Source organism: Sapajus apella, unplaced genomic scaffold (genome assembly GCF_009761245.1).
Source record: "Sapajus apella isolate SASKATOON/1434 unplaced genomic scaffold, GSC_monkey_1.0 scaffold32, whole genome shotgun sequence".
Taxonomy (NCBI): Eukaryota; Metazoa; Chordata; class Mammalia; order Primates; family Cebidae; genus Sapajus; species Sapajus apella.
Window position 1 is genome coordinate 16,249,110 of NW_022436972.1, and position 27,201 is coordinate 16,276,310.

The following is a 27,201-nucleotide window of genomic DNA, read 5'->3' on the forward strand; positions in this document are numbered from 1 at the left end:
TGGTGCCTTGGCTAGGCATGGTGGCTCACACCTGTAATCCCAGTGCTTTGAGAGGCCAAAGTAGGAGAATCACTTGAGGCCAGGATTATGGACAACATGTGAGACCTGGTTTCTACATAAAGTAAAAAATAATAACCCTGGCATGGTGGTGTGCGCCTGTAATCCCAGCTACTTGGGAGGCCGAGGTGGGAGGATCACTTGAGCCCAGGAGTTTGAGGCTGCAGTGAGTTATGATTACGCCAGAACTCACTACATCTTCCAACTCCTGCACTCTGGCCTGGTGACAGAGTATTATATAAAGAGTATTAAATAAATAAATCTTTGATGCCTTATCAGAAATGAAACTGTGAGTGATAAAAACATGCTGAAACAAACATAAGTGAGAAAATATGAGAAGCCCAACAAATATTACAAATATGTAATATTTGTACATATTTATGGGGTGCATGTGATATTTTGTTACATGCATAGAATATGTAATGATCAAGTCAGGGTACTTAGGGTATCCATCAGTTTGATCATTTTTTTATTTTATTTTTTATTTTTTTAGACAGATCTTGCTCTGTCACCCAGGCAGGAGTGCAGTGGTGTAATCTTTGCTCATAAATGTTCATGAAGAAGAACAATGGAAAGATATATTGAAGGTAGGACATATATCAAAGCACCAACTACATGGAGCTGTCTAGAGAGCAGCAATCATTATGGCTTAAGCACAGTTGGGGCCTGGCTGCCCAGAGACTGCATGGTAGCAGATGAAGCCAAGAGTTAGGCCTGAGTATAGATTTGGCTAACATGTATGCCCTAAATATGTAATGAAACAAGAAAAATGGAAATTTCTCTTTAAAAGAGAACAGACAACTTCATTTATTTATCTGAGATTATTCTGGTATGATGATAGTCTCTGATTTTGGTGTTTCATTGATGATGAGTGCTTCAGGGCTTTTTAATCCTTTCAAAGCTATAGTATTCAGTTTTGTCTTCAGAGGATACTGTTCTAGTACTGACCAAACGAAAGCCTTCCTATAATACAGTGTCAATCAAGAAGCCGAGGACATTTGTTCCATTGGCCAATTTTCGGTTATCAGATTTTATAGAAACATACCTAGGACACAGAAAAAGCTTAATTATAATGCATCCCTTTAATAACTAGCAAAACTACACACATAAATTTTACTTACAACCTTACAGGCATCATACCATCTCAAGACAGATTTTTTTTTTTTTTTGAGATTTAATTGAAAAATCCAAATCAATAATTTCAGGTGCTGAAAATCGAGACCTTGCTGTGATTTTGAAAGTAATTTCAATTCCATATTTAGAAGTAAACCAACACTCATCAATTTGAGAGATTATGTTCTAAAGAAAACAGTTTGATCAAACAATTGTCTTATTTTTTTATGTAACTTTTCAATTTTGTTTTGAATTTGCTACTTTTAATTAGTTGATTGAATCAAACATTTTAATGGATGCTGTGCACTTACAATTTCCCCTCCAGATCTAGTCTTATCAATTGTTAGCACTGACATTATAGATTTTTCTTTGTGGACTTATTCCTATCAAATCCACCTCTTTTTTCTTCAGGTGAAATTTTGCAGATATAGAATGTCAAGATTTTTATTGTCACTTTTTATGCAATAACTTTCCATTGTCAAAGAGCACAACTTCGGGTTGAGAGCCTCTGGATTGGGCCAGCCTCGGTGGCTCACGCCTATAATCTTAGCACTTTAGGAGGCGCAGGTGGCTGGGTCACTTGAGATCAGGAGTTTGATAATAGCTTGACCAACATGGTGAAACCCCATCTCTACTTTAAAAAAAAAAAAAAAAAGCAAAAGCCAGGTGCAGTGGCTCACACCTGTAATCCCAGCACTTTGAGAGGCCGAGGCAGGCAGATCACATGAGGTCAGGAGTTCAAGACCAGCCTGGCCAACATGGTGAAACCCTGTCTCTACTAAAAATACAAAAAATTAGCCATGTGTGGTGGCAGGTGCCTGTAAACCCAGCTACTTGGTAGACTGAGTCAGGAGAATTGCTTGAACCCAGGAGGTGGAGGTAACAGTGAGCTGACATTGCACCACTGCACTCCAGCCTGGGTGAATGAGTGAAACTCCATCTCAGGGGGGAAAAAAAAAAAAAGTACAAAAGCCTCTGGAGTGGAAAGAGCAAAATCTATTCCCTGAGCTGCTCCACAGAATCAATGTAGTACACAAAACCAATTCAAGAAAAATGCACGTGAACGTTTCAGATTAGCTATCTGTTGCCTTTAATATTGTCAGCATAACACATCTGCATGGAACAGCTTTTGACTCCTTCCTTATCTGCCATGAAAGATGTTTTCATAAAACTCTTTGTGTCTCCCACCATTTGTTTATAAGATATGAAGAAAAGGCTAACTTAGGCTGGGCGTAATGGTCACGCCTGTAATTCTAGCATTTTGGGAGGCCGAGGTGGGCAGATCATGAGGTCAGAAGTTCAAGACCAGCCTGGCCAACATAGCAAAACTGCGTCTCTACTAAAAATACAAAAATTAGCTGGGCATGATGCTGTATGCCTGTATTCCCAGCCACTCGGGAGGCTGAGGCAGGAGAATCACTTCAACCTGGGAAGCAGAGGTTGTGGTGAGCTGAGATCATGCCACTACACTCCAGCCTGGGCCACAGAGCAAGACTCTGTCCCCCCCGCCACAAAAAAAATACAAAAAATTAGCTTGGCATGGTGGGGGTGCCTGTAATCCCAGCTACTTGGGAAGCTGAGGCAGGAGAATTGCTTGAACCCAGGAGGCAGAGGTTGCAGTTAGCTGAGATGGTGCCACTGCACTCCAGCCTGGGCAACAGTGTAAGACTCTGTCTCAAAAGAAAAGGCTAACTTAGATTAGTTCAAACAGAAACCTAAACTATCTGTAGTTTTAAGGGATAAAAGGATGCTTGAGGACATCCCTAACCTTCTGATGATCATGCTTGAAGTAGAGTGGTTTTTGTAGCTTACATTTAGAAACTCATTCTAGGCAAAGAAACCAATAGTAAAATCTAAAAATTATCAAACTGCAAAGCACATCTCAAAAAATGTTTATTATGTTTGATACAATAGATTCTCAATATTAGCAAATCATTTCACTTACCCCCAAGCCCCAGATCTTGACTATATAGTCTAGAAATGTTTGTCAAAGAGAAAAAAAGTTACAGAACATCTCATAAAAGAATTCAGATACAAATAGTATATACAGATAGTAGGTGGTAACAAAGTGGAATGTACTTGAAAGAAATCACCAACTAAAATACTTGACTCCCTTTGAGAACAAGTTGAAAAATAAAAAGATTTCAGGGCACACAAAGAAAGGACAGAATAGAAGAAACCAATGGGAAATAGAAAGTCTAAACTTATTTTTAAAATTTAAAAGCAACTACACTTGTCCATTTGAGCCAGTTCAAAAAGGAGAAGTCAAATAAAGACTCTAGAATCCTGTGGCCAACCATAACTTGAGATTGATAACGTGGTATCACATTAATGGCCATCTGAAAGATGCAAGTGAAGTACTTCTAGTACTGTGAACTTGAGAGATAATAACAGAGCAACCTGCTAGGATAACCTTGAGTGGTAAATCATATTGATGGCACAAACTGAATAAGGTGAATGATACACCAGACGCTTGGGCACCATTTAGGCTCACTTCTCCATTTTCCAAACCTTCCAAAAATATCTGAATAGACAGATTTAGACCAGGGAGTGAGCAAAAAATAAAAATTATTACTAACTAGGCAATTATATACTACAGGTGGACCTTTTAAGGCCAGAGTTTTCATCCCAATCACTGGAGATACCCATAATGTCACTGTATTCAGATTGGCTATCTCCACTTTTAAATTGGCACTGTCTAAAAATTGACAAACATTTATGGAAAAAATTTTGAGCTTCAAACAATTGAATACCATTTGGTGATGCAAGAACATGCTAATTTTAAAATAGCTTCTGGTTTTGAATTATGGAAGTCTAACTATAATGTCTTTCTTACATTAAAATGGAAAAAACTTTTGTGCTCTTTCTAAAACACAAACACATAAAAAGGGGAAACCATTTGGCACTGTGTACACACAGGAAAATCCCAGTTTTAGTTTCTAGTCATGTTTTTCAAGTAACAATTACTTTCTCCAAATTCATGGTTTTTAGAGTATTTCGTATTTCCAGGACATCTTCTTTTGACCTAGTGTGTTTCTTCTTAAAATCAATGACACTTTTTTTCTTTAGGTTTCTGACTTTTTGAAGCATGATCCCCAAAGAGGTCATAATCAGTCAAATTTTAAAAACAAAAAAATTGATCATTTTCTTAAGTATCCCATCAATGATGATAAAGTTGTACAGAGGTCTGAGATAAAGATAAGGCATTAGGTTTTCTTCACAATCAGACTACTAGCTTAACTAGCTCTTTTTTCCCAAAATATTTCAACCTCTTTGGAAGGAGGGAAGTTATAAAATGTAAACACTTAAGAATTGTCATACTCGGTTATATTACCTAGTGTCCTCCAGTTGGTAAGCAAGACCAAAGGATGTGTTGATAAGAGAGACACTGGTATCCTTCCTGTTGGTTACTGCTGAAGTTAAGAAAATATCTTAAAATATGGCTACCTTTACCCAAAAAAAAGTATATTTTAAATGCTACCAATAAAGAACACATGCAGGATTTTCTTTTCCTCCTAAGAATTAAAGCCAGCTTTCACAGTTGGTAAAATAATGGTAGGACAGCATTAAGACATTTTACAGGGGGAAGAAATGTTTGTGACAGCAGAGTGGAAATCAGCCTTAGGATCCAGCCAAGAACAACAGAGGGAGAAAGTAAAGAATTAACTGAGGAGCAACTATCCTTAACATACTGACAGCCTATCCCAATATTTTGAGTTGTTTAAGAGCCAAGGCTGTAACAGGATACCAAATTTGCCATGAGATATATCTGTCTTTAAGGGTGTTTAAAAATAAAGTCAGCTGAAGAAAAAACAGTAGTTGAATCATAAGAACTGAAAGAACAAATTATATAGTGTTTAAGAAATCAAGAGAAACCAGTGAGCGAACCTTTACTTTATGTGAACCACTGAAAGAATCTCTTAAATATAAGGCAATTCTTTTCTAAGTCCAATTCATTAGCAATGGAACATAATCTATAAAATTATTTTCTCCCATGATTTGAATGTCCATAGTCCCAGTTTTTTCTAGGCAGTCTTCATTTATTCCTTTTGTCCCACTTAATAGCCCTTTACATTCTAAAACTTATCCCAGTTTGGAAAATTAATTATTTGGTCATTTCCAACTCCACTGGTTACCCCAAAACATGATTCTGAATAATCATCTTTTACAGGAGAAGTTGCAGTCCTGAGAAACTTCAAATTTTGAGGGAAACATCACAAACTGATATACAAGAGGGATACTGCAAAGTACAAAATACCTGACTCCAGATTGGTTATCAGTAGTGCTGTCAGAGCTGCACTGGAAAACCAGGTCATGGAAGAAGGTCTTTGTGGAGGCAGTGGAAGTAATGTCATCTGAGGACGGAAAGAGTTACTACTCCAGGTTGGTGCTGAAGGTTGTTCTGTAAACATTGTAATCCTCCCAGTTAGCATCTCAATTGTTTTGCTGCAGGAGCCTAACACCCTGAAAAAATCTTGAGTGTTCTGGCTTAGGAAACGCACCTCCACAAGAGCAGGTCTTGGCTGTAGCAGGTACGGGTTTAAGAGATCAACCAGAGAATGAAGTTCATAGAAAAGAGCCTCTCTTTGAAGCCTAAGATAGTCTGAAAAGTTAGTGGGTAATAAACGCTGGTGAGTTCTCAGAAAATCTAAGATGAAACTAAATAAAACACCATCTCTGTCTACAAAAATCTGGCCACCAACCATCTTAAATTCTTGGTCTCTGCCATCTAACATGCATGCCAACCAAGGAGGAAACTGCTTTATCGTAGAAAACCTTGTTGTGAATGTCTTTCCTCCCACATTCAAAGTGACCAGTTCCTGACTACTTATTCTTCCCTCACTTCACACTAGAGGCTACCATCAGCGACACTTAGGAAATCAACCTACCGTTAAGTGTTGCTAGTTATATGTGATTACACAACGGAGGGGAGGAAAGAATAACAAAAACCAGAGACTTAGATTCCCAGGTAACTACTGTAAGGTAAATAGTGTATCCATAGCTGTGTGTGCAAATTTGAGTTGCCTGGGAACTTGCAGTATACAAAATGAAAAAGCAACAGATGAGGAACGAAATAGTTTAAGGAAAACTGCCAATATGTCTGAAGATATACATCAAATAGATTCCTTTCCTGTCTTCCATTTTTAAAAATTCTCCATGAAAACCTGGTAAACTACACACACGCACACACACACAGACACACACTTTAAAATTACTGGGAGGAGAAAAGCACTTCTCCCTCCCCATACTTGTCTACTATGCAGGGGTTAAATGATGATCTCCTTAGCAATTTAGTGGCTAAATCACGAATTATGTGTTAGGAACGAGACAGTCATTACTTCCTCTGGCAAGCTCAATTCTACACTTCTCATAGCTAGAAGGAAATAATTTCTTCTGTGCTTTAAATTAAGTTGCCACCTTTTATCCTGTCCCCATGTTTATTACCTCCTCTCAACCAAATTAAAGGAAGACTGAGGTAAATATCTCTATTTTCAGAAAGTCTATTCTACTTAATGGGCTTTCAAGGAATATCTTACTGTATGACAGAAATAAGGCAGACTAGAGAGCAGTTATAAGGTTAGTTCTTTGTTATATGAAATCTAAGCAACGTGTTTTTTTATTCCAAACTGGAACTCCTAGCCTAAAACAGTCCTCCCACATCAGTGTCCCAGAATGCTGAGATTACAGACATGAGCTACCATACCCAGCCACTAATCTTTTTTGAGATGGAGTTTCGCTCTTGTTACCCAGGCTGGAGTGCAATGGCGCGATCTCAGCTCACCGCAACCTCCGCCTCCTGGGTTCAGGCAATTCTCCTGCCTCAGCCTCCTGAGTAGCTGGGATTACAGGCACACGCCACCATGCCCAGCTGAATTTTTGTATTTGTAGTAGAGACGGGGTTTCACCATGTTGACCAGGATGGTCTCGATCTCTTGACCTCGTGATCCACCCGCCTTGGCCTCCCAAAGTGCTGGGATTACAGGCTTGAGCCACCGCGCCCGGCCTTAATCTTTTTTTCTTTAACCTATCTATGCTTTTGCTTGCACACCCACCTAACATTTCTAGTTGATCTTCAGTGAAAACTACAAAAAGCAGAAAAGGACAGACTGAAAGCTCCACTCTCCTAAAAATGTAAACTTATCACAAGAAAATGCCAGGTTTTGTATGTACATTCACATTTTGGAGATAAAGAATTAACTCTCTGTAGAAAGTTTTGGAAATCTAATTCATTAGTATCTTCAGTTGTCTATGTGTGTGTGTGTGTGAAATCTTCTACAATATATTTAATTACAGCATGTTCACTGTCAAAAAAAAAAGTGCTTTAAGAGTAGTCTTTGGCTGGGCATGGTGGATCACGAGGTCGAAGATCGAGACCATCCTGGCTAACACGGTGAAACCCTTTCTCTACTAAAAATACAAAAAATTAGCCAGACATGGTAGCACACACCTGTTGCCCCAGCTACTCAGGAGGCTAAGGCAGAATTGCTTGAACCTGCGAGGCAGAGGTTGTAGTGAGCCAAGATCACGCCACTGCACTCCAGCCTGGACAACAAGTAAGACTCCATCTCAAAAAAAAAAAGAGTAGTCTTGACTGCATGCTTGAACAATCACTATTATACTACTTATACCTCATCAATATAATATTAGATCATATGATCTCTCACCTATTTTTATCACAGCATAAATAAAATCAATATTTGGGGTGGATGCTTATTTCAAAACCACTCTTTAAAAAAAAAAGGGGGGTTCATGGCCGGGCACAGTAGCTCACACCTGTAATACCAGCACTCTGGGAGGCCGAGGCAGGTGAATCACAAGGTCAGGGATTTGCGACCAGCCTGGCCAACATGGTGAAACCCCATCTCTACTAAAAATACAAAAAAAAAAAAAAAAAAATTGGCTGGGCATGGTGGCAGGCGCCTGTTATCTCAACTACTCAAGGGGCTGAAGCAGGAAAATCACTTGAACCTGGGAAGTGGAGGTTGCAGTGAGCTGAGATCATGTCACTGCATTCCAACCCAGGCAGCAGTGCAAGACTCTATATCCAAACAAAGGGTTCAGGTTTACACTACTAAATTTCACTTTTCTCTTTATGCTACCTAATTTGAACAGTATAGGACATTATTTTTGGAAGGAATACTTTTGGAGGAAAATATCTGACTACAACCATTGACCAAATCTGAATTACTACTATCTATTCTCCAACAATTTCTAACAAAAGACAGAACTACATATATTGAAACAGATTTTATAATAGTTTATATTTGCACACAAATTCTGCCACATTGTTCAGTACCACCAAAGTAAAATTCTTGAATCTTTCACTGAAAATGAAAAACCCATCTGTCACCTGTTCCCAGTAAAAAACTGATTGTTCTATAAAATCGGCTGATTCAGTCAGATAGGAACTGAAGTTTGAAAGACAGTCTTTCCAAGTTGCCAGGTCATCAAATAATGACCATTCTAGGAATATGGTAGGACCAAAGAAAATGACAAAGCCAAGCAGAAGAACTGGCAAAAATAACTTATAAAAGCTCCAGGGAATCTTGCTAATGAATGTGCCAGTGTCTTGAGGCAAAGAAAGTTTATCCACATCAACTAGTTTTATGTCTTCCCACTGACTAGTGTCAAAGTTCTTCATTAAAGGGCTTGCAGGCAAATTAGTGGGAGGTAAAGGAGTTTCCTTGATTACTTTGATTTTCTCCCTGAACTCCTGCATCTGTTGCAGAAATACAATGGGTTCTGACACATCTTTGAAAGCCTCAGCAATGTTAAAGGCCATCCGTTGCTCCTGCAAGATGGTGTTGAGTTTGTTGATCTCTGGGTCATATGCTTGCATAACAGCAAGTTTCATGGTCTCAAAGTCAGACAGAATTTCATTCTTCTTTTGATCCAACGTGTGTTGTAGCTTCTCAAAAAATTCTTTCACTTTATCTGAATCTTTAGTCAGTAACTGTAGGGACTTCCTCTTACTAGTTTCCAAGGTATCCAAGCGAGAAAGAGCATCTCCCCGACGCCAGGTCTCAAAGCTCTGAAAGAGGGACTCAAAGGCATCCCTTTCCTGAGCATAGGCATCTTCAATGGAACAGAAGACATGCTTGGTGTGGTCCCCACGAGTAGCACAGATCCCACAAATCAGCTGCATATCAGTCAGGCAGAAAATGTTGAGAGGCTGCCCCAAGTGTCCTTTGCATACTGGCATTTTGGGAGAGATCTTGATCTTGTTATACTTTTCCACAATACCCTTCAGGGAGTAATTAACCTGCAGGCTGTTAATTCCAGTAGCTGAAGTTTCCTTACGACATGTAGGACACTTGAATGGAGCTGGTCTCCACAAGGAATTCCGCACACTCCCCTCTAAGATACCTTCCAAGCATTTTTTGCAGAAGTTGTGGGAGCAAGGCAAAACCCGAGGATCATCAAACAGACTACAACAAATAGGGCACGTGAGATCTTCTTCAAGCAGCTCCATCACATCCTACCAGAGAGAAAAAAAATTTTACTCCAATAATCATCACGACTAGGACTATATAATAATTAGAAGAACGTGTCTTCACATTAAAATGATCTTTCAGTGAAATAACTAGCCAAACAAAGGAAGTGAGAAATTTGGTAAGGGAATGCGCACCAAAGCAAATTTAATCCGCTGAGACTAGAACATGCTCCTTTAATAGTAGGGCACCCTATACACAAGGCCTTTGTGTGGGCTTTCCAATAACAGTCTTTGGCTAAGACAGATTTAGGACTAGGACAACTGCAAGTTGAGCCAGCAGGACCCAACCGATTGTTTTAAAACAGAGCTGACTACTGACAAAAACAAAGCTATTCAGTGTCTGTAATAGAAAGAGCTCTTTACTCTGGGCCCACAAATATAAAATGGTATGCTATATAAAAGAAAGAAGCACAGAAATAGAAATTCAAACATATACTCTCATGCAGACTTTATTATGAATGGGCATATTTTTCTATTTCAAAGGCAAGATTACAGTTTTAAAAATCACAGATAAAAGCAAAAGATGAGAGTTGCGATTCACTCTTCTAGGTTTAAAACTAAATGAGATTCTTTTGTTTTTAAACCACCAGAACAGTAATCAAAGCAACTTTGTATTATCTAGAATCATCAATTCTCACAATGTGGTGGGCAGAAACGTGGATGTCCCTCTTTCAGGGCATCTGTGAAATCAAAACTATAACACTAAGATATTATTTGCTTTTTGCACCGTGTCGACATTTAAAGCAATGGTGGGTGGACATTGCCGAAGACTTAGAAGGCATCAAGCAAAGCTATAAGAGGCACTGAATTGTATTCTTCATCACCACCCAAATTGGGGTTAGAGTACCAGTTCCATTTTAAAATGTTCTTGATTTAGCAGTAAAAATTATTCATTTTATTAAGTCTTAAGCCTGTATACATCTTTTTAGTATTTTGTGTGACGAAATAGGCAGTACACACAAAGCACTTCTTCATACCAGCAGATGTTGTCTGGAGAAAAAGCACTTAAGTGATGAGCTGCAGGCTGAACCAGCTGCTTTTTTCATGAAACACCATTTTTACTTTCTGAAAGAACAAATGATAAACTATGGCTATTCAGACTTAGCTACCTGACAGACATCTTATTGAAAAAAAAAAAAAAAATGAACTTGTTATTTCAAAGAAACAAATGACAGTATCTCTTCCAATGAAAAAGTTGGGTTTTATGTAAAAATTACAATTTTGAAAAACATTTGACATTTATAAGCCCATTAATTAAAGACATGATGAGATGGGTAGTGATATTAACTAATGTGATGGTTTTTTGAGGGGGAAGGAGTACTGTATGATGAAATGTGTCAATATTTGGAGATCTGCAAAACACAGTGAACATTTTTTCAAGTCACCAATGCATGTTATAGATCAGGCATGAGTAAAAAATCCATTTGAAGTTCCAGAAAGACCAACAGGTTCATAAATACAATTTCAGATTCCATACCCCAACAAAGAAACTAGCACTTGCTGAGTTCCTGTATAGTATCAGAAGATTCAGGCTGGGTACAGTGGCTCACGCCTGTAATCCTAACACTTTGGGAGGCTGCAGAGAGTGGACTGCTTGACGTCAGGAGCTCACAACCAGCCTGGGCAACATGGCAAAACCTTGCCTCTACAAAAAATACAAATTGCCCATGTGCGGTGGCATATGCCTGGAGCCTCAGTTACTCGGAAGGCGGGGGCTACAGTGAACTGAGATGGCACCACTATACCCCAGCCTGTGTGACAGTGAGATCTTGCCTTGAGAGAGAGAGAAAAAAAGATTAATTTACCTGAAAAGGCTATTTAAATAATATTCCTTCTTTTACCAACTACATATCTGTGTAAGCCTAGATTTTTCTTTGTGCATTTTTTTTTTTTTTTTTTTTGTTTTAAGAGATGAGTGTCTCACCCTGTCTCCCAAGCTATAGTGCACTGGCACAATCATAGTTCACTGCGGTCTTGAACTCCTGGGTGCCAATGATCTTCCCAAATAACTCAGACTATAGGTATGCACTACCATGCCCAGCTAATTTTTAGGGTTTGTTTGTTTGTTTTTAAGATGGGGTTTCACCATGTTGGTCAGGCTGGTCTTGAACTCCTGACCTCAGGTGATCTGCCCACCTTGGTCCCCAAAGTGCTTGGATTACAGGCATGAGCCACTACACCCAGCTTTTTTTTTTAGATTTTTTGATAGGGTCTCACTATGTTGCCCAGGCAGGTCTAGAAATCCATCTCTTAGGCAATCCTCACACCTCCACTCCCAAAGTGCTGGGATTATAGGCATGAGCCACCACACCCAGCCGCCTCTGTATATTTTAACCAAAATAATTTATTGCAACAGGTTGTGAATACAGAAGCAGACAAAAGACTCCAGCTGTCTTCTATTAAATAGCCATTCATTAGAGGCCTATAAATATAAAAAGCAATGCCATGCTTCTCTTAGTTTTGTTTTAGAAAACAGTTATTTTCCTAAATCATTTGTTAACCTGTAATGGATTTATCACTGTTATTTTAAATGAGTATTTTTTTAAAATTGTTTTAATTTCTAATAGAGTTGACAGTATAAACATAAAAGTTATTGGGATTCCCAATTTTTTTTTTTTTTTTTTTTTTTTTGAGACAGCCCTTTCACCCAGGCTGGAGTACAGTGGTGCAATCTCTGTCCCCTGCAACTTCTGCCTGTCAGACTCAAGCCATCCTCCTGCCTCAACCGCCAAGTAGCTGGGACTATAGGCACATGCCACCAGCCTCAGCTAATTTTTTCTTAGTTTATTTGAAGAGACGAGGTCTCACTGTATTGCATAGTCTCATACTGCTGGGCTCAAGTAATCCTCCCACCTCAGCCTGCCAAAGTACTGACATTACAGGCCAGGATTCTCAATTTTTTTTTTTCTTTTTTGAGACGGAGTTTCGCTCTTGTTACCCAGGCTGGAGTGCAATGGCGCGATCTCGGCTCACCGCAACCTCCGCCTCCCGGGTTCAGGCAATTCTCCTGCCCCAGCCTCCTGAGTCACTGGGATTACAGGCATGCGCCACCATGCCCAGCTAATTTTTTGTATTTTTAGTAGAGACGGGGTTTCACCATGTTGACCAGGATGGACTTGATCTCTTGACCTTGTGATCCACCCGCCTGGGCCTCCCACAGTGCTGGGATTACAGGCTTTAGCCACCACGCCCGGCCGATTCTCAATTTTTGAGTGTAAAAGTGTCTTAAGAACAAAATATTTGAGATCCCTGATCTAGGCAATAACATTCCTCAATGCCGGTTTATTACTTTTTATTTTCAGAGACAGGGTCTTGCTGTGTTGTCCAGGCTGGAGTGCAGTAGACTAATTATAGCTTACTGCAGCCTCAAACTCCTGGGCTCAAGCAATCCTCCTGCCTCAGCTTCCCAAGCAGTTAAGACCATAGGCATGTACCATTATGCCTAACTACTTTTTTTTATAGAGACCAGGTCTTGCTATGTTGACCAGGCTCTTCTCAAGCAATCCTCCTGCCTCAGCCTCGCCAAGCACTGGGATCACAGTGTGAGCCACTGCACCAGGCCACAAGTTTATTTTAAATATACATTTATCTCTAAAGTTATAAAACCAGAGTAATACATATTTCTACATTCACTTTACTTAGGGATACATACATATATACACATATCACATTATCACCAAAATAATAAAATAGGACTTAATCTGTAGGCCATGTATAATAAAAAATGAATACTTCTGACTGGGCACGGTGGCTCACGCCTGTAATCCCAGCACTTTGGGAGGCCAAGGTGGGCAGATCACAAGGTCAAGAGATCGAGAACATCCTGGCCAACATGGCGAAACCGTGTTTCTACTAAAAATACAGGCAGAGGTTGCAGTAAGCGGGGATGATGCCATTGTACTCCAGCCTGGTGACAGAGCAAGACTCCATCTCAAAAATTTAAAAAATACTTTTTTGTTTGAGACGGAATCTCACTGTTGCCTAGACCGGAGTGCTGCGTCGCAGTCTTAGCTCACTGCAACCTCCGCCTGCGAGTTCAAGCGATTCTCCTGCCTCAGCCTCCTGGGTAACTGGGGACTACAGGCACCCACCACCATGCCCGGCTAATTTTTGTATTTTTTTGGTGGAGACGGGGTTTTACCATGTTGCCTAAGCTGGTCTCACACTCCTGACCTCAGGTGATCCATCCACCTCAACCTCCCAGAATGCTAGGATTACAGGCATGACCACTGCACCAGCCAGTTTATGGCTGTATATTACATTGTAAGATACATGTATTTATAATATATAACATATGGAGAACTAAAGCAAAGATTATTCTGTCTCAAATTTAGTGTCATATTGCAAAAAAAAAAATGTGTAATTAGCTGAGTTTTCTGAAAAATCTTTTATGATAAGACAAATCATATAACCTTTGAAATGCATTGGAAAAATGGCTACGAAGACTGAACCTGGCATGTCTTCTGAAAGAGGTTACCACACAGCTGTAAAACACAAAAACTTTCACAACAATGAAGGCAAACTTTTGATGATCTGCCAACCCCAGTCCTCCTCCATACTTCTCAACTCCACTACTGTCTTTTGCGTAAGAAATCTACTACACAAAGGCCAGGTTTTTGAGAAGGCAATACAAACAGGGAAGTGGTAAGGGCCAACACTAAATAAAATAAACCTAATGTACTATCCTTGGAATATTAATATTTCCAGAGAACCCTATCCAAGCATATTAAATAAGAAGAAAACAATATACCAAGTGACTGGGATGAGGAGGAGAAAAAGAGCTCACAAAGCAAAGAGAAACTTTGAAGAAAATTGAGAAGGATACAACACAAAAAGAATTTTAAGGCAATCAAGTGTGATCAAAAGTGAAAAGGAAAATGTCACACACAGGAAAACAGAAATAATAAACAGTCATTCCAAGGTCATGATCAACTTATAGCACTTAAAATGAACCAGAGGGGAAAAGAATACTATTTGGAAAGTCTCTTTTTGAAAAAATTGCACCAAAATTACAACAAATCCTCATTTTATTTTTAGTGAATTAACTTACAAATTTTGGTTTACAAATTAAAGATTGTTATTTTCATTCACTTTAAATATTTTCCTTCCTTTTTAGTTTTATGCCTTCTCTTTATACTCAAAACTTTCTCTAAGACAAAGCTATGTGACCACTTCCACAGACTCTATCACCTGGTCCAAGAAACCATGACAGGCTTCTTTGTTGCCTCCAAAGCTTTAAAGGATAATAAAAGTTAAAGCTTTTAGTCTCATAAATAAAAGGTACTCTTCACAGTAAAGTAACTTACAGAATCTTAAAAGTATGGCTAACAGAAAATCAGAAGTAATCAATCCAGCTTACTCCTTTGACGCGAACTAAAACATGCATCCCCTTTTTCGAGATTTCTGATGTTTGTTTGTTTTTAAAGGAAGTCTGACTCTTGTCACCCAGGCTGGAGTGCAATGGTGCGATCTCGGCTCACTGCAACCTCAGCCTCCCAGGTTCAAGTGATTCTCCTGCCTCAGCCTCCTGAGTAGCTGGCATTACAGGCACATGCCACCACATCCAGCTAATTTTTGTATTTTTAGTAGAAACAGGGTTTTACCATGTTGGCCAGGCTGGTCTCAAACTCCTGACCTCAGGTGATCCACCCGCCTTGGCCTCCCAAAGTGCTGGGATTACAGGCGTAAGCCACCTCGCTGGCCCCTTTTTTTTTTTTTTTTTTGGAGAAGGGTCTCTGTCACCCAGACTGGAGTGCAGTGTCACCATCTTGGCTAACTGTTTTTAGTAGACGGGCTTTTACTATGTTGGCCGGGCTGGTCTTGAACTCCTGACCTCAAATGATCCACCCACCTCAGCCTACAGAAGTGGTTAGATTACAGGCGTGAGCCACCATGCCCGGTCTATTTTATTGTTTTATTGAGAGAACATCACTCTGTCACCCCAGACTGGAGTGTAGTGGCCCAAACACAGCTCACTGTAGCCTTGATCTCCCGGGCTCAGGTGATTCTCCCACCTTACCCTCATGAGTAGCTAGTACTACAGGCACATACCACCATTCCCAATTTTGTACTTTTTTGTATAGACGATGTTTTGCCATGTTGCCTAGGCTGGTCTCAAACTCCTGAGCTCAATCGATCTGCTCGACTAAGCCTCCCAAAGTGCTTATTACAGGCGTGAGCCACTGCACCTGGCCTCGAGCTAGTTTTTTTTCCCCAATATAAAAGTCAAAAGACTTTATGTAAACAAAATTATTCACTGTTCAAATTTCAACTTAAATTAAGCACATAAAGGCAAACAAGTTTTCCAAAATTCATTTTCTTCCTTTGACTGTTTCTGAATACCTAGACATTTTGAAGCACAAATACCTTTTTCCCACCAATTAAAAACTTCCCAAGTGTTTTCTACCAACAATTTTTAAAGCTGACAACTTTTTAAAGTTTCCAGAGAGGTGGTAGTAGACACTAGTTGTGGGATAAAAGTCAACCTTGTTCTCCTGCCATATTGATATTTTCTAATATATATACTTTTGAATTTCCATATAATAAAATTCACATTTTGATTTACAGTTTTAAACAAATGCATAGCTGCATACCACCACTACAGACTTTTGAACAAGTTGTGAAGCTATCCACAAACCGGAAAGTTTACAAAAAGTGCTTTATCAATCCTGCCTCAATTAGTATTTCACAAGCTTCTATAAATGAGAACCGTAACACAACCACCTAAAATAATAAAAATGGAAAAGCCAATACTTACAAAGTAAAACCATTATAAAATAGTAGAGTTAATATGTTAACTCTACAAATTAAAGTCTAATATGTTAATATTAGACTTCTCCTAGAATTCTTTTAAGAGATCAACCTAAAATGATTATACTGCAAAAGGTACTCATTCACTATCAAACAAAAGTTAATTTCTCCTTATAAAATCTATTAGTAAAAGAAACTTTCCTGTTAGGGTCTTTAAATTCCATTGGCTGTTAGTAATATAAAGTTGTTCAAAATGTTACCCATGTTTTTGTTTTTCCATTTTCCATTAGGTAACAAAAAGAAAACCCAATATATTATGCTTTTATCTTAAGGATTTAAACGAAATTTCCATCCTGCTTTGAGGCATCTTTGAATGCAGGAATTTCAAAACAGTACCTAAATATCTATCAGGTGGCTAGACAGCAAACACTGAAACTTCACAGACATGAAATTATGCTAAGCTTTACTGAACTGAGAGCCACAAATCTTATTTCAAAATAATTCCTATAATAAAATGGCTCATTTTAAAAAATAAAAATCATTTCCTCTCAGCACACTAGTTAATTATTTTCAAATAGTATACTATATTCTCCCACCTCAGCCTCCAGAGTAGCTGGGACTACGGGCATGAGACACTGCACCTTACTGTATTTTAGTATGAGATCCATTAGGCTGGGCGTAGTGGCTCATACCTGTAATCTCAGCACTTTGGGAGGCTGAGACAGGTGGATCATGAAGTTAAGAGTTCAAAACCAGCCTGGTCAAGATGGTTCCCTGTCTCTACTAAAAATACAAAAATTAGCCAGGTATAATTGGCAGGTGCCTGTAATCCAAGCTATTCAGCAGGCTGAGGCAGGAGAATCGCCTGAACCAGGCAGCAGAGGTTGCAGTGAGCTGAGATCACACCACTGCACTCCAGGCTGGGATTACAGAGACAGACTTCATCTCAAAAAAAAAAAAAAGACATCCATTAATAAATGTTTTCTTGAAACTAAGGGTCTAATTAACAACTATTAAAATCTAGAGCGAGGATATAAGAATACTTACTGTAATATTCTTCTGAGTTTTCTCTCTGAATGTTTTCACAATAAAATGGGGAAAAACTAAAGAGCCAATTGTAAGAAAAATATACTGAGTTAAAAACGTAACACTTTGAAAACATTAGCTACATATAAGCCTCATAAGAAGTTTAATCTCCCATAGTACGGGTTTTTTGGGTTTTTTTGAGACGGAGTCTTGCTTTGTCACCCAGGTTGGAGTCCAGTGGCGCCATCTCGGCTCACTGCAGTCTCACTTCCTGGGTTCAAGCAATTCTCCTGCCTCATTCTCCCAAGTAGCTGGGATTACAGGTGCCTGCCACCATGTCTGGCTTATTTTCATATTTTTAGTAGAGATGAGGTTTCACCATATTGGCCAGGCTGGTCTCAAACACCTGGCCTCAAGTGATCTGCTCATCTTGGCTTCCCAAAGTGCTGGGATTACAGGTGTGAGCCATCATGCCCAGCCTACAGTTTCATCTTTTATAAAAAAAATTTTTTTTAATGTACTGGAAGTCTCTGAATCCAGGCCTGTGAGGAGATTGACATACTTGTCTGGCTGTCAGTCTGTGACCTCTGACAAACCACTTATACATATTAGTTTCTCTCCTCATTTGTACAGCTGTTTTAAAAGGTATATGAGGGCTAGGTGTGATGGCTCATGCCTGTAATCCCAGCACTTTGGGAGACCTAGGCAGGCAGATCATGAGGTCAGGAGTTGGGGACCAGCCTGACCAACATGGTGAAACCCCATCTCTACTAAAAATACAAAAATTAGTCAGGCATGGTGGTGTGTGCCTGTAATCCCAGTTACTCAGGAGGCTGAGGGAGGGGAATCGCTTGAACCCAGGAGGCAGAGGTTGCAGTAAGCCAAGATCACTCCACTACACTCCAGACTGGGCAACAGAGTGAGACTATCTCAAAAAAAAAAAAAAAGCATAGGAAAATTATTTACAAAGTTTTTGTTTTAAATACTCTATATCAATGTTACTACTCTTTATTCTTTTAGAGACTGTCTCATGACCAAAACAGGACAAAGTAAGATACAGAAATCAGGTTTCAGATATAATCTCTATAAATGAAAATTAATATATTACATATAGCATCCCTGTGACTTATATGATCAAAACAGGACAAAGTAGAATAAACAGATCAGGTTTCAGATATAATCTCTAAAAATAAAAATATATTACATACAGTAATATATCTGATTGTTATGTGGCTCTTGCCAACAATATAAAAGTTACCTATGTGTCCATTTAAGTCAATAACTAACCAACCTTTTCTGATATTATCATAGAATGAAGAGTAGCTACAATTTCCAAAATATTTCTAGCAGGGATCCTAACAGGGCAAAATAGAGCTAGGCCAGAAGGTTCACCAGCCTGGAAAGTTCCTCTACTCAGAAAGTTCACAAAGGGTTGTCAGACTAAGGTGAAATTCTCAAAAATATAAACTAGGCCATTCATTACCTGACTAGTTCAGACCACTCAGAAAAACTTTTTTTCCTTCATTTTCTTCTCTGTACAATTTAGCCTTGACCCTTTCCTGCTTATTTTTCTTTTTTTGAGACAAAGTTTTGTTCTTGTCACCCAGCCTGGAGGGCAATGGTGTGATGTGGACTCACTGCAACCTTCACCTCCTGGGTTCAAGTGATTCTCCTGCCTCAGCCTCCCAAATAGCTGGGATTACAGGTGCCCGCCACCACGACCAGCTAATTTTTTGTATTTTTAGTAAAGACAGTGTTTTACCATTTTGGCCAGGCTGGTCTTGAGTTCCTGATCTCAGGTGATCCGCCTCCCTCAGCCTCCCAAACTGCTGGGATTACAGGCATACGCCACCGCACCCGGCCTTATATTTCTTTTAACTCATCTTCCCCATAGTGTTTTTCAGTGAATACAATCTATTGACTTCCTCTCATTCTGTCCTTATCCCTCACCCCTCTACCTTATTATCTTTTCCTTTTTCCTGTTTCACTTGATAATCACCCAAGTTATTCTGTAATTCCTGTAAATCTGCAGCATTAACCCATTTATGCTGGAAGTTGCAATTTTTTGTCTGTGAAAAGACCTTGGCAATGACCTTGTGCAGGATATAAGTAATTCCCACTAATTTAGTGTTCCAATAATGGAACACTGGCCATAAACAGGTTAAATCAATAGTATTTTAGGATACCAGCTAGATCAGATATTCCTATTTATGTATGATTACTAGAAATCTAGATGGACCCTAAAAGGTGTTCAATGCCATTCTCCCACACCCAGAGAAATCTCACCAGATGAAATCAGTTTGAGAAAAAGTATCTGAATTTAACTGAAGCATAATGTAGACTAAATTATTCCCCTGGTCTGATACCAACCAAACTCAGATATTTTTCTTGACCTGTTAAGAACTTGAATTAAGAGTAAGAATTAACTGTTAAGACTTAATAAGTGGCCAAGTGTAATGGCTCATACCTGTAATCCCAGCACGTTGGGAGGCTGAGGCAGGCGGATCACCTGAGGTCAGGAGTTCAAGACCAGCCTGGTGAAACCTCATTTTTACTAAATATGGTGCCACATGGTGAAACCTCATTTTTACAAAATATATAACAATTAGCCAGGCATAGTGGTGGCATCTGTAGTACCAGCTACTTAGGAGGCTGAAGGCAGGTCAATTGCTTGAATCCTGGAGGTGGAGGTTGCAGGGAGGTAAGATCGCATACTCTAGCCTGAGCAACACAGCAAGACTGTCTTCAAAACAAAAAAAAAGTTAAGTTGAAATTACAGCCTTCTGAAAAGGTTTTATGAACCAGAAATGTCTGGTTTCTTTTCTCTCAAATAAAAGTAAATGGGTTTAAATGAAGGTGGTACTTTTTTTCCCTGAAACAAAATAATCTTTTGTGAGTGATATTCAATCATATGACTTTGTATTCAAGGTTAATACCTGCTTTCAAAAAATACTGTTGGTTGGGTGTGGTGGCTCATTCCTGCAATGCTAACACTTTGGGAGGCTATGGCAAGAAGACTGCTTGAGCCCAGGAGTTCAAGACCAGCTTGCACAACATAGCAAGACCCCGTTCCTCCAAAACTAAAAAAAAAAAAAAAATAGCCCAGTGCTGTGGTACACACCTATAGTTCCACATAGCTGGGAGCCTGACGCAGGAGTATCACTTGAGCCCCGAAGTTCAAGGTTACAGTAAACTGTGATTGTGCCAGTGCACTCCAGCCTGGGTGACAGAGCAAGACCCCATCTCTCAAAAAAAAAAAGTACTCTCAAAGTCCAGCATTTTGTATAGTTTTATCTAGACATATGGACTATTTAGTCTCTAATATTCTGTCAAGTAAAAATAAGCATTACGAGATGACTATTAAAAACATTACTAATATGAACAAAGTTCCTACAGCTCAGTGCAGAATTATATGCATATCTTATTCTAAATAAACCTGGCCTCATAATATATGAAGTAGAAAGTTAATTATCCTTGACCTTAAGCAGTTTTTAGGTTGGCTGTATGTTCTATTGGCATACCTAGCTCATAGTCAATACTGCAAACAGGCAGGAAGAAAAAAGAAGAGCTCCTCTGAGAGTTTTAAATTGTGAGTCAGACTATTGCCAAGTAGGATACACCTGAGGGGCTTATGCCACAAGGAGAGACAATAATTTTAACTATCTGCAATAAAGTTTTTTCATTAGAAATGTGACTTTAACAGAAATGAATGTAATCCCGGCACTTTGGGAGGCTTAAGCAGGAGGATTGCTTGAGCCCAGGAGTTTGAGACCACCCTGGGCAACATGGTGAGACCTCATCTCCACAAAGAACAGTGGAGAGAATAAAAAAGGAAATGAATTAAAATTAAAGTTCATATTATGGGGATTTGCTTTATAGGAGGCTTGACTGGAATATAATTGTTATATATGTGAAAGGACACCTGTACTGTTATTAGAGGTGAGCACAGTCCTTTTTTTAAAAAAAAAAAACAAGGTCTCACTCTGTTACCCAGGCTGGAGTACAGTGGTACAATCATAGCTCTCTACAGCCTTAACTCCTGGGCTCAAGTGATCTTCCTTATCCTCCTAAGTAGCTGGACTACAACTGCATGCCACCATGCCCAGCTAATTTTTTTACTTTTGTGGAGACACTCTTGTTATGTTCCCCAGGCTGGTCACAAACTCCTAGCCTCAGTGATCCTACCACCCTGGCTTCCCAAATTGCTGGGACTATAGGCATAAGCCACTGTGCCCAGTCAGCATTCTATTCTTTTCTTATCATTCTAGTATCTAGAGTCCCAGGACCAACATACTGACAATAGCAGTGTCTTTCATTAAGAACTAAAATGGATAATCCAATGATCTAAAGATATTTAAAAAGATAAAAGCCAAAAGATAATTGCTGACCTAAATTCGGAAATGTATAACATTTACAAAGATGCTATTACTCTTTGTTTTTTAGACAGAGACTCACTCTGTCACCCAGGCTGGAAGTGCGGTGGCGCAATCCTGGCTCATTGCAACCTCCATCTCTTGGGTTCAAGCAATTCTCCTGCCTCAGCCTAATGAGTAGCTGGGATTACAGGCATGCACCACCACACCTGGCTAATGTTTTTTATCTTTAGTAGAGATGGGTATTCACTATGTTGGCCAGACTGGTCTTGAAATCCTGACCTCAAAATGACCCAAAGTGCTGAGATTACAGGCCTGAGCCACCACACCCAGCCAAGTGCTGTTATTCTAAAAGGTATGATAGATACCTTATGAAAGTTGCATAAAAATAAGTTCTGGAGATCCGCTCATATCTATAGATGACACTATTGTACTATACACTTAAGAAATTTGTGATAGATCGCATGTTAAATGTTCTTACCACAATTAAAAGAAAACCATAAAATACACCATACTAAAATGGAAGTTATCCATGCAACTAGCTTTTGTATCTTCTTAAATTATAAAAGTAATTGTTTCTATTACAGAAAATACAGAGAAAAAGCCATCCATAATCACATCGGCAGGAAATCACCAGTATTATTTTGGTATCTTTATTCCAATCCCATGTGTCTGTCCACGTGCACACATTTTTTTCTTTGAGACAAATCTCACTCTATTGCCCAGGCTAGAATGCAATGGCACGATCTCAGCTGACAGAAACTTCTGCCTCCCAGGTTCATTCTCCCTCCTCAGCCTCCTGAGTAGGTGGGATTACAGATGTGTGCCCTCATGCCTGGCTAATTTTTGTATTTTTAGTAGCGATGGGGTTTCACCATGTTAGTCAGGCTCCTCTATAACTCCTGACCTCAGGTGATCTGCCCACCTCAGCCTCCCAAAGTGCTGGGATTACAGGCGTGAGCACACATTTTAACAAAACTGGTAGCATAATACAATTGTGTATCTACCTTGTCCATTTATTACATGTCTTTCCCCTATCATTATATATTCTAGAAAAATATAACAGTCCATGTTGATGATATGCTTTCTTATTGCTTATTTATGGTTTGATGTTGTTTTTGTTGTGTGTGGGGTTTTTTTGGGGGGGGGAGGTATTGTAACATTTAGATTAACACCTTGTAGAGAAAAGTCTTGCTCCACAGCTCTGATTATTTCCATAGACAATTCTTTTAAATGTACTTCTGAGTCAAAAAGTAAGGACACTTTTCTTGAGAAGATGACTAGGTTTCTCTCTAGAAAGGGTATATATCACTTTAAGGGTATATATCACTTTATGTACTCTAATCAATGATGTATGAGAGTGCTCCACCTCTCTATGCAGTTCCTAACCTTATAACAAAACCATACTTTTATAAGACGTAGTAAAAAAACAAGAATAAGACACACTTGTTACCGTACCTACCCGAGTTTAAAATATAAAACAGTTTAAGGCAGTTAACATTAGTCTGCATCTGTGTCTTACCTATATATATATTGGCAATAGATGGTAATAAAAGTTATGGGGTAGAAATAAAAGAAATACTGGGCAAGCATCTTAGAAATCATCTAGATAAATACCCACCTTTAGGAGTCAAAAAACTAAGACACCTCCAGCACTCAAAAAATGGAGATATATCAACTCTACACAGCAAACTAGGCATCACAGAGCCTGAGTTTTCTAATTCTTAGACCTTAGAACTACCTATAAAGTGACTCCTGAACAAATTTCATGAATATTCTTATTCATAAAATGTAGATGTATATTCATGAGCTCTCTAAAATCCCTTCTGAAATTCTTCAATTTTTACAAACTAGGTTTAAGAGGCTCTCCAGTGAAAAACACAGAACCTGCTCAGCTACTCTGAAGGCTGAGGATCACTTGAGCCCAGTTCAAGACCAGCCTGGGCAACACAGCTGAGAATCCCATCTATTGGAAAAAGATTTTCAAATTATTTTTATAGTATTTACGTCGTAATGAAGGGCTCCGTTGTCTCTGGGATACCCCTGTGATTGTCTCGCGCCAAGAAAGAATTCAGGACAGGGACACACACAAGGAGTGGGTTTAGGAGCTTAGGAGGGGAAAGTTTAATAAAGCAAGCTTCCTCATGCTGAGAAAGCGGGTCACCCAAGAGAGGTCTCTGGGTTTGAGGTGGAATGCAATCGATTTTGTACAGAAAATTGAAAAGGTGGTGGGGAGGGGGTGACAGATTTACACAGGGCCCAGGAGACTGGTTTGACCAGGTGTGCCATTTACATAGCCCATGGAAAAACTGGCCCTGTAAGCCTAGCACTTTAGGAGGCCAAGGCAGGCAGATCACCTGAGGTCCGACCAGCCAAACCAACATGGAGAAACCCCATCTCTACAAAAAATACAAAATTAGCATGTAATCCCTGCTACTCAGGAGGCCGAGGCAGGAGAATTGCTTGAACCTGGGAGGTGCAGGTTGCGGTGAGCTGACATCACACCATTGCACTCCAGCCTAGACAACAAGAGCGAAACTCCAGCTCAAAAAGAAAGAAAAAAATTTATTTCATGGCCGGGCGCGGTGGCTCAAGCCTGTAATCCCAGCACTTTGGGAGGCTGAGGCGGGTGGATCACGAGGTCAAGAGATCGAGACCATCCTGGTCAACATGGTGAAACCTCGTCTCTACTAAAAATACAAAAAATTAGCTGGGCATGGTGGTGCGTGCCTGTAATCCCAGCTACCCAGGAGGCTGAGGCAGGAGAATTGCCTGAACCCAGGAGGCGGAGGTTGCGGTGAGCCGAGATCGCGCCATTGCACTCCAGCCTGGGTAACATGAAACTCCGTCTCAAAAAAAAAAAAAAAAAAAAAATTTATTTCATTATGCAAATGTGGCTTCTACCTGGGACTGCCATGATACCTGCACCCATGGTTTTAGCTGGTGGTCGCCATGACACCCCCACATGGGAGCGGGAGACCATACTGAAGGTACCTGGCTTCCAAATACAACTGGCGACATTTACATATAAAAGCTTCTAGCTTGCATATTTCTGCTTGCTGCTTGACTTTTCAGGCTGCTTTCTGTTAGAAAAGAAATGGTTTAGGGGCCAAGTTTTTTTTTTTCCAGATGAAGTCTCACTCTTGCCCAGGCTGCAGTGCAGTGGCGCAATGCCGGCTCACTGCAACCTCTGCCTCCTGGGTTCAAACGATTCTTCTTCCTCAGCCTCCCGAGTAGCTGGGATTACAGGCACGGGCCTGGCTAATTTTCATATTTTTAGTAGAGATGGGATTTTACCATACTGTCCAGGCTAGTCTTGGAACTCCTGACCTCAAGTGATCCACCTGCCTCAGCCTCCAAAAGTGCTAGGATTACCGGGGTAAGCCACTGTGCCCAGCAGAGGGTTTTTTTGAGACGGAGTCTTGCTCTCTCACCCAGGCTGGAATGCAGTGGTGCAATCTCGGCTCACTGCAACCTCCGCCTCCCAGGTTCAAGCGATTCTCCTACCTCAGCCTCCTAAGTAGCTAGGTTTGCCGGTGCGCACCACGACACCCGGCTAATTTTTCTATATTTAATAGAGACAGCGTTTCACCATGTTGGTCAGGCAGGTTTCGAACTCCTGACCTCATGATAAGCCCGCCTGGGCCTCCCAAAGTGCTGGGATTACAGGCGTGAGCCACTGCGCCCGGTGGGGCTACTTTTTATTAAAGGAAAATTTCACTGATAACTTTTACGCTTTCTAGCTACCTAAAAATAATTTAATAACTCCTGTATTAATCGTGTTGTTAGAAACAGTAATGTGTTAGAATTCCATAAACTACTAAACTATACAAACATAAGGTTTAATTACATATGTGCAAACTCTACACATTTAAGGTGTTATTTTGTAGCATCAGTGTATCAAGCAAGAAAAGGTTCTAAACTTGAACTGTAATTTCAAAGCAAGGCAAAACAAATATTACATAGGATATCAGATACAAAGCAGTGTCATGAAAATGAGAATATGTGAACAAAAGCTGTGGCAGAATTAAGGCCAGATAACCTATCGTAAATGCATAGAATGAACAGAACAGCCCCGTGTTATGCAAGGACTTCCCAGGGAGGTTTAGTAAGCCAGCTGGTAGAAAGGTTTTTTTTTAAAAAAAAAAAAAAAGGTATTTGTAGGGAAGCTCCCATTGTGCAAGAAGGAAATATAACCAGTTAACAGCTCCATCAAGTTTTACTAGGAGTGCCTGTATAAATGAAATTCTGCTTTTAAAATGCCTATTGTATAAAGGTCTCTAGAAAACTCAAGCCCTGTTCTACAAGCCCTAGCAGCCTGACAATTCACTGAGCATAGAAGAGGAAAAAAAAAAAAAAAAAAAACTAGGAAAAAAGTGCGTAAGCCCCTCTGTAATATAAATGTTTGGATATACTGAAGATAAATACCACATAAATAATTGCTAAAAGTGAATTCTATTTTAATAAGTTTTAACAAAATATGAAAAGAACAAAGACCACAGTGAAAGTGGATGGGAACATACGTATTCTACACACAGTTCCATTTTGGAAGGTTGTGGGGCCTATTGAAATTGGGTGTTTTTTTTTTTAAGTGAGGATAACAGGAAAACTATTGTAGTTTACCTCTGTCTGCTACAAGCTGATGTATTTGGCAGGGTTACTATTTCCCAGGTTTTTTTTTCACGTTTTGACTAACGAACTAGAGGCTACTGCAAAGAAAGGAGAAAAAGAACAGTATTACGCATTTGTGTGCACAGGATCCTAAATCTTGACCCTCATTTTTTTCAATCGCCCCCACAAACAAAACCAGGCTGTTTAGACCTGGTGAAGCACCAGGAGCCTGAAGCTCTTTGTATTAAGCAGCTTCTCGGTTAGGGCGCCCTCCCCCGGCGCCATGCAACGTTTCCAGTTCAGCGCCAGACGCAGGCAGCGCGCTCTAACCCAGGGCCCACACCCATCTTTTCCTTTCTAGATGTGGAGACGCTGGTAGCAGGGCCGGAGCAGGTTTTCTGGACCACACATACACTGCCCCGGCGCCCACCGCAGACCGCTCCTCCCCACGCCCGTGACAGTGCCCCGCTGGTTTCCAACGTGCTGCCGGGACTGGAGCTCAGAAGGCCTTCGCCAGTCCCCCACCCACTCAGGTCCCTGCTGGCCTGGGCAAGTCCCCACCCTCACTGCAAGCTCGAGGACCACCCCGCTTTCCCGAGAGTAGCCGGGCGACTGGTACTTATCTCCGACCTCCAGCAAGCGGGAGACGCCGCGCCACCTGTCCTCCAACAGCACGGACCGCACGGTACGCGCCCGGCACGGTTGCAAAATGGACTCGCAGTTCCGGCGAGCCCCACCCCCGCCCCTCCCCTTCCCCCTCCCCCCTCCCCCCTCCCC

At 40.2% G+C, this 27,201-nt stretch overlaps 2 protein-coding genes across 3 annotated transcripts; both read right to left on the reverse strand.

The window, feature by feature from the left end:
* Positions 1–376: 376 nt before the first annotated feature.
* Positions 377–7,467, reverse strand: KCNRG (potassium channel regulator). The gene is given in 5 exon segments (XM_032294350.1): positions 377–944; positions 946–1,102; positions 5,429–5,489; positions 5,492–6,012; positions 7,463–7,467. Coding segments are annotated over 5 exon segments (828 nt in total). The 3' UTR covers positions 377–860.
* Positions 7,468–8,402: 935 nt separating this feature from the next.
* Positions 8,403–27,156, reverse strand: TRIM13 (tripartite motif containing 13). 2 transcript variants are annotated; one of them, XM_032294581.1, is made up of 3 exons: positions 27,055–27,156; positions 26,437–26,522; positions 8,403–9,649 (listed from the first exon to the last, which is right to left on the reverse strand). In XM_032294581.1, the coding sequence occupies exon 3, from the start codon at positions 9,641–9,643 to the stop codon at positions 8,420–8,422; it is 1,224 nt and encodes a 407-aa protein (XP_032150472.1). In that variant the 5' UTR covers positions 9,644–9,649; positions 26,437–26,522; positions 27,055–27,156; the 3' UTR covers positions 8,403–8,419. The 2 variants fall into 2 exon arrangements, with proteins under 2 accessions (XP_032150472.1, XP_032150473.1); XM_032294582.1 differs by lacking the exon at positions 26,437–26,522 and having other exon boundaries at positions 27,055–27,129.
* Between the last annotated feature and the right edge of the window lie 45 nt (positions 27,157–27,201).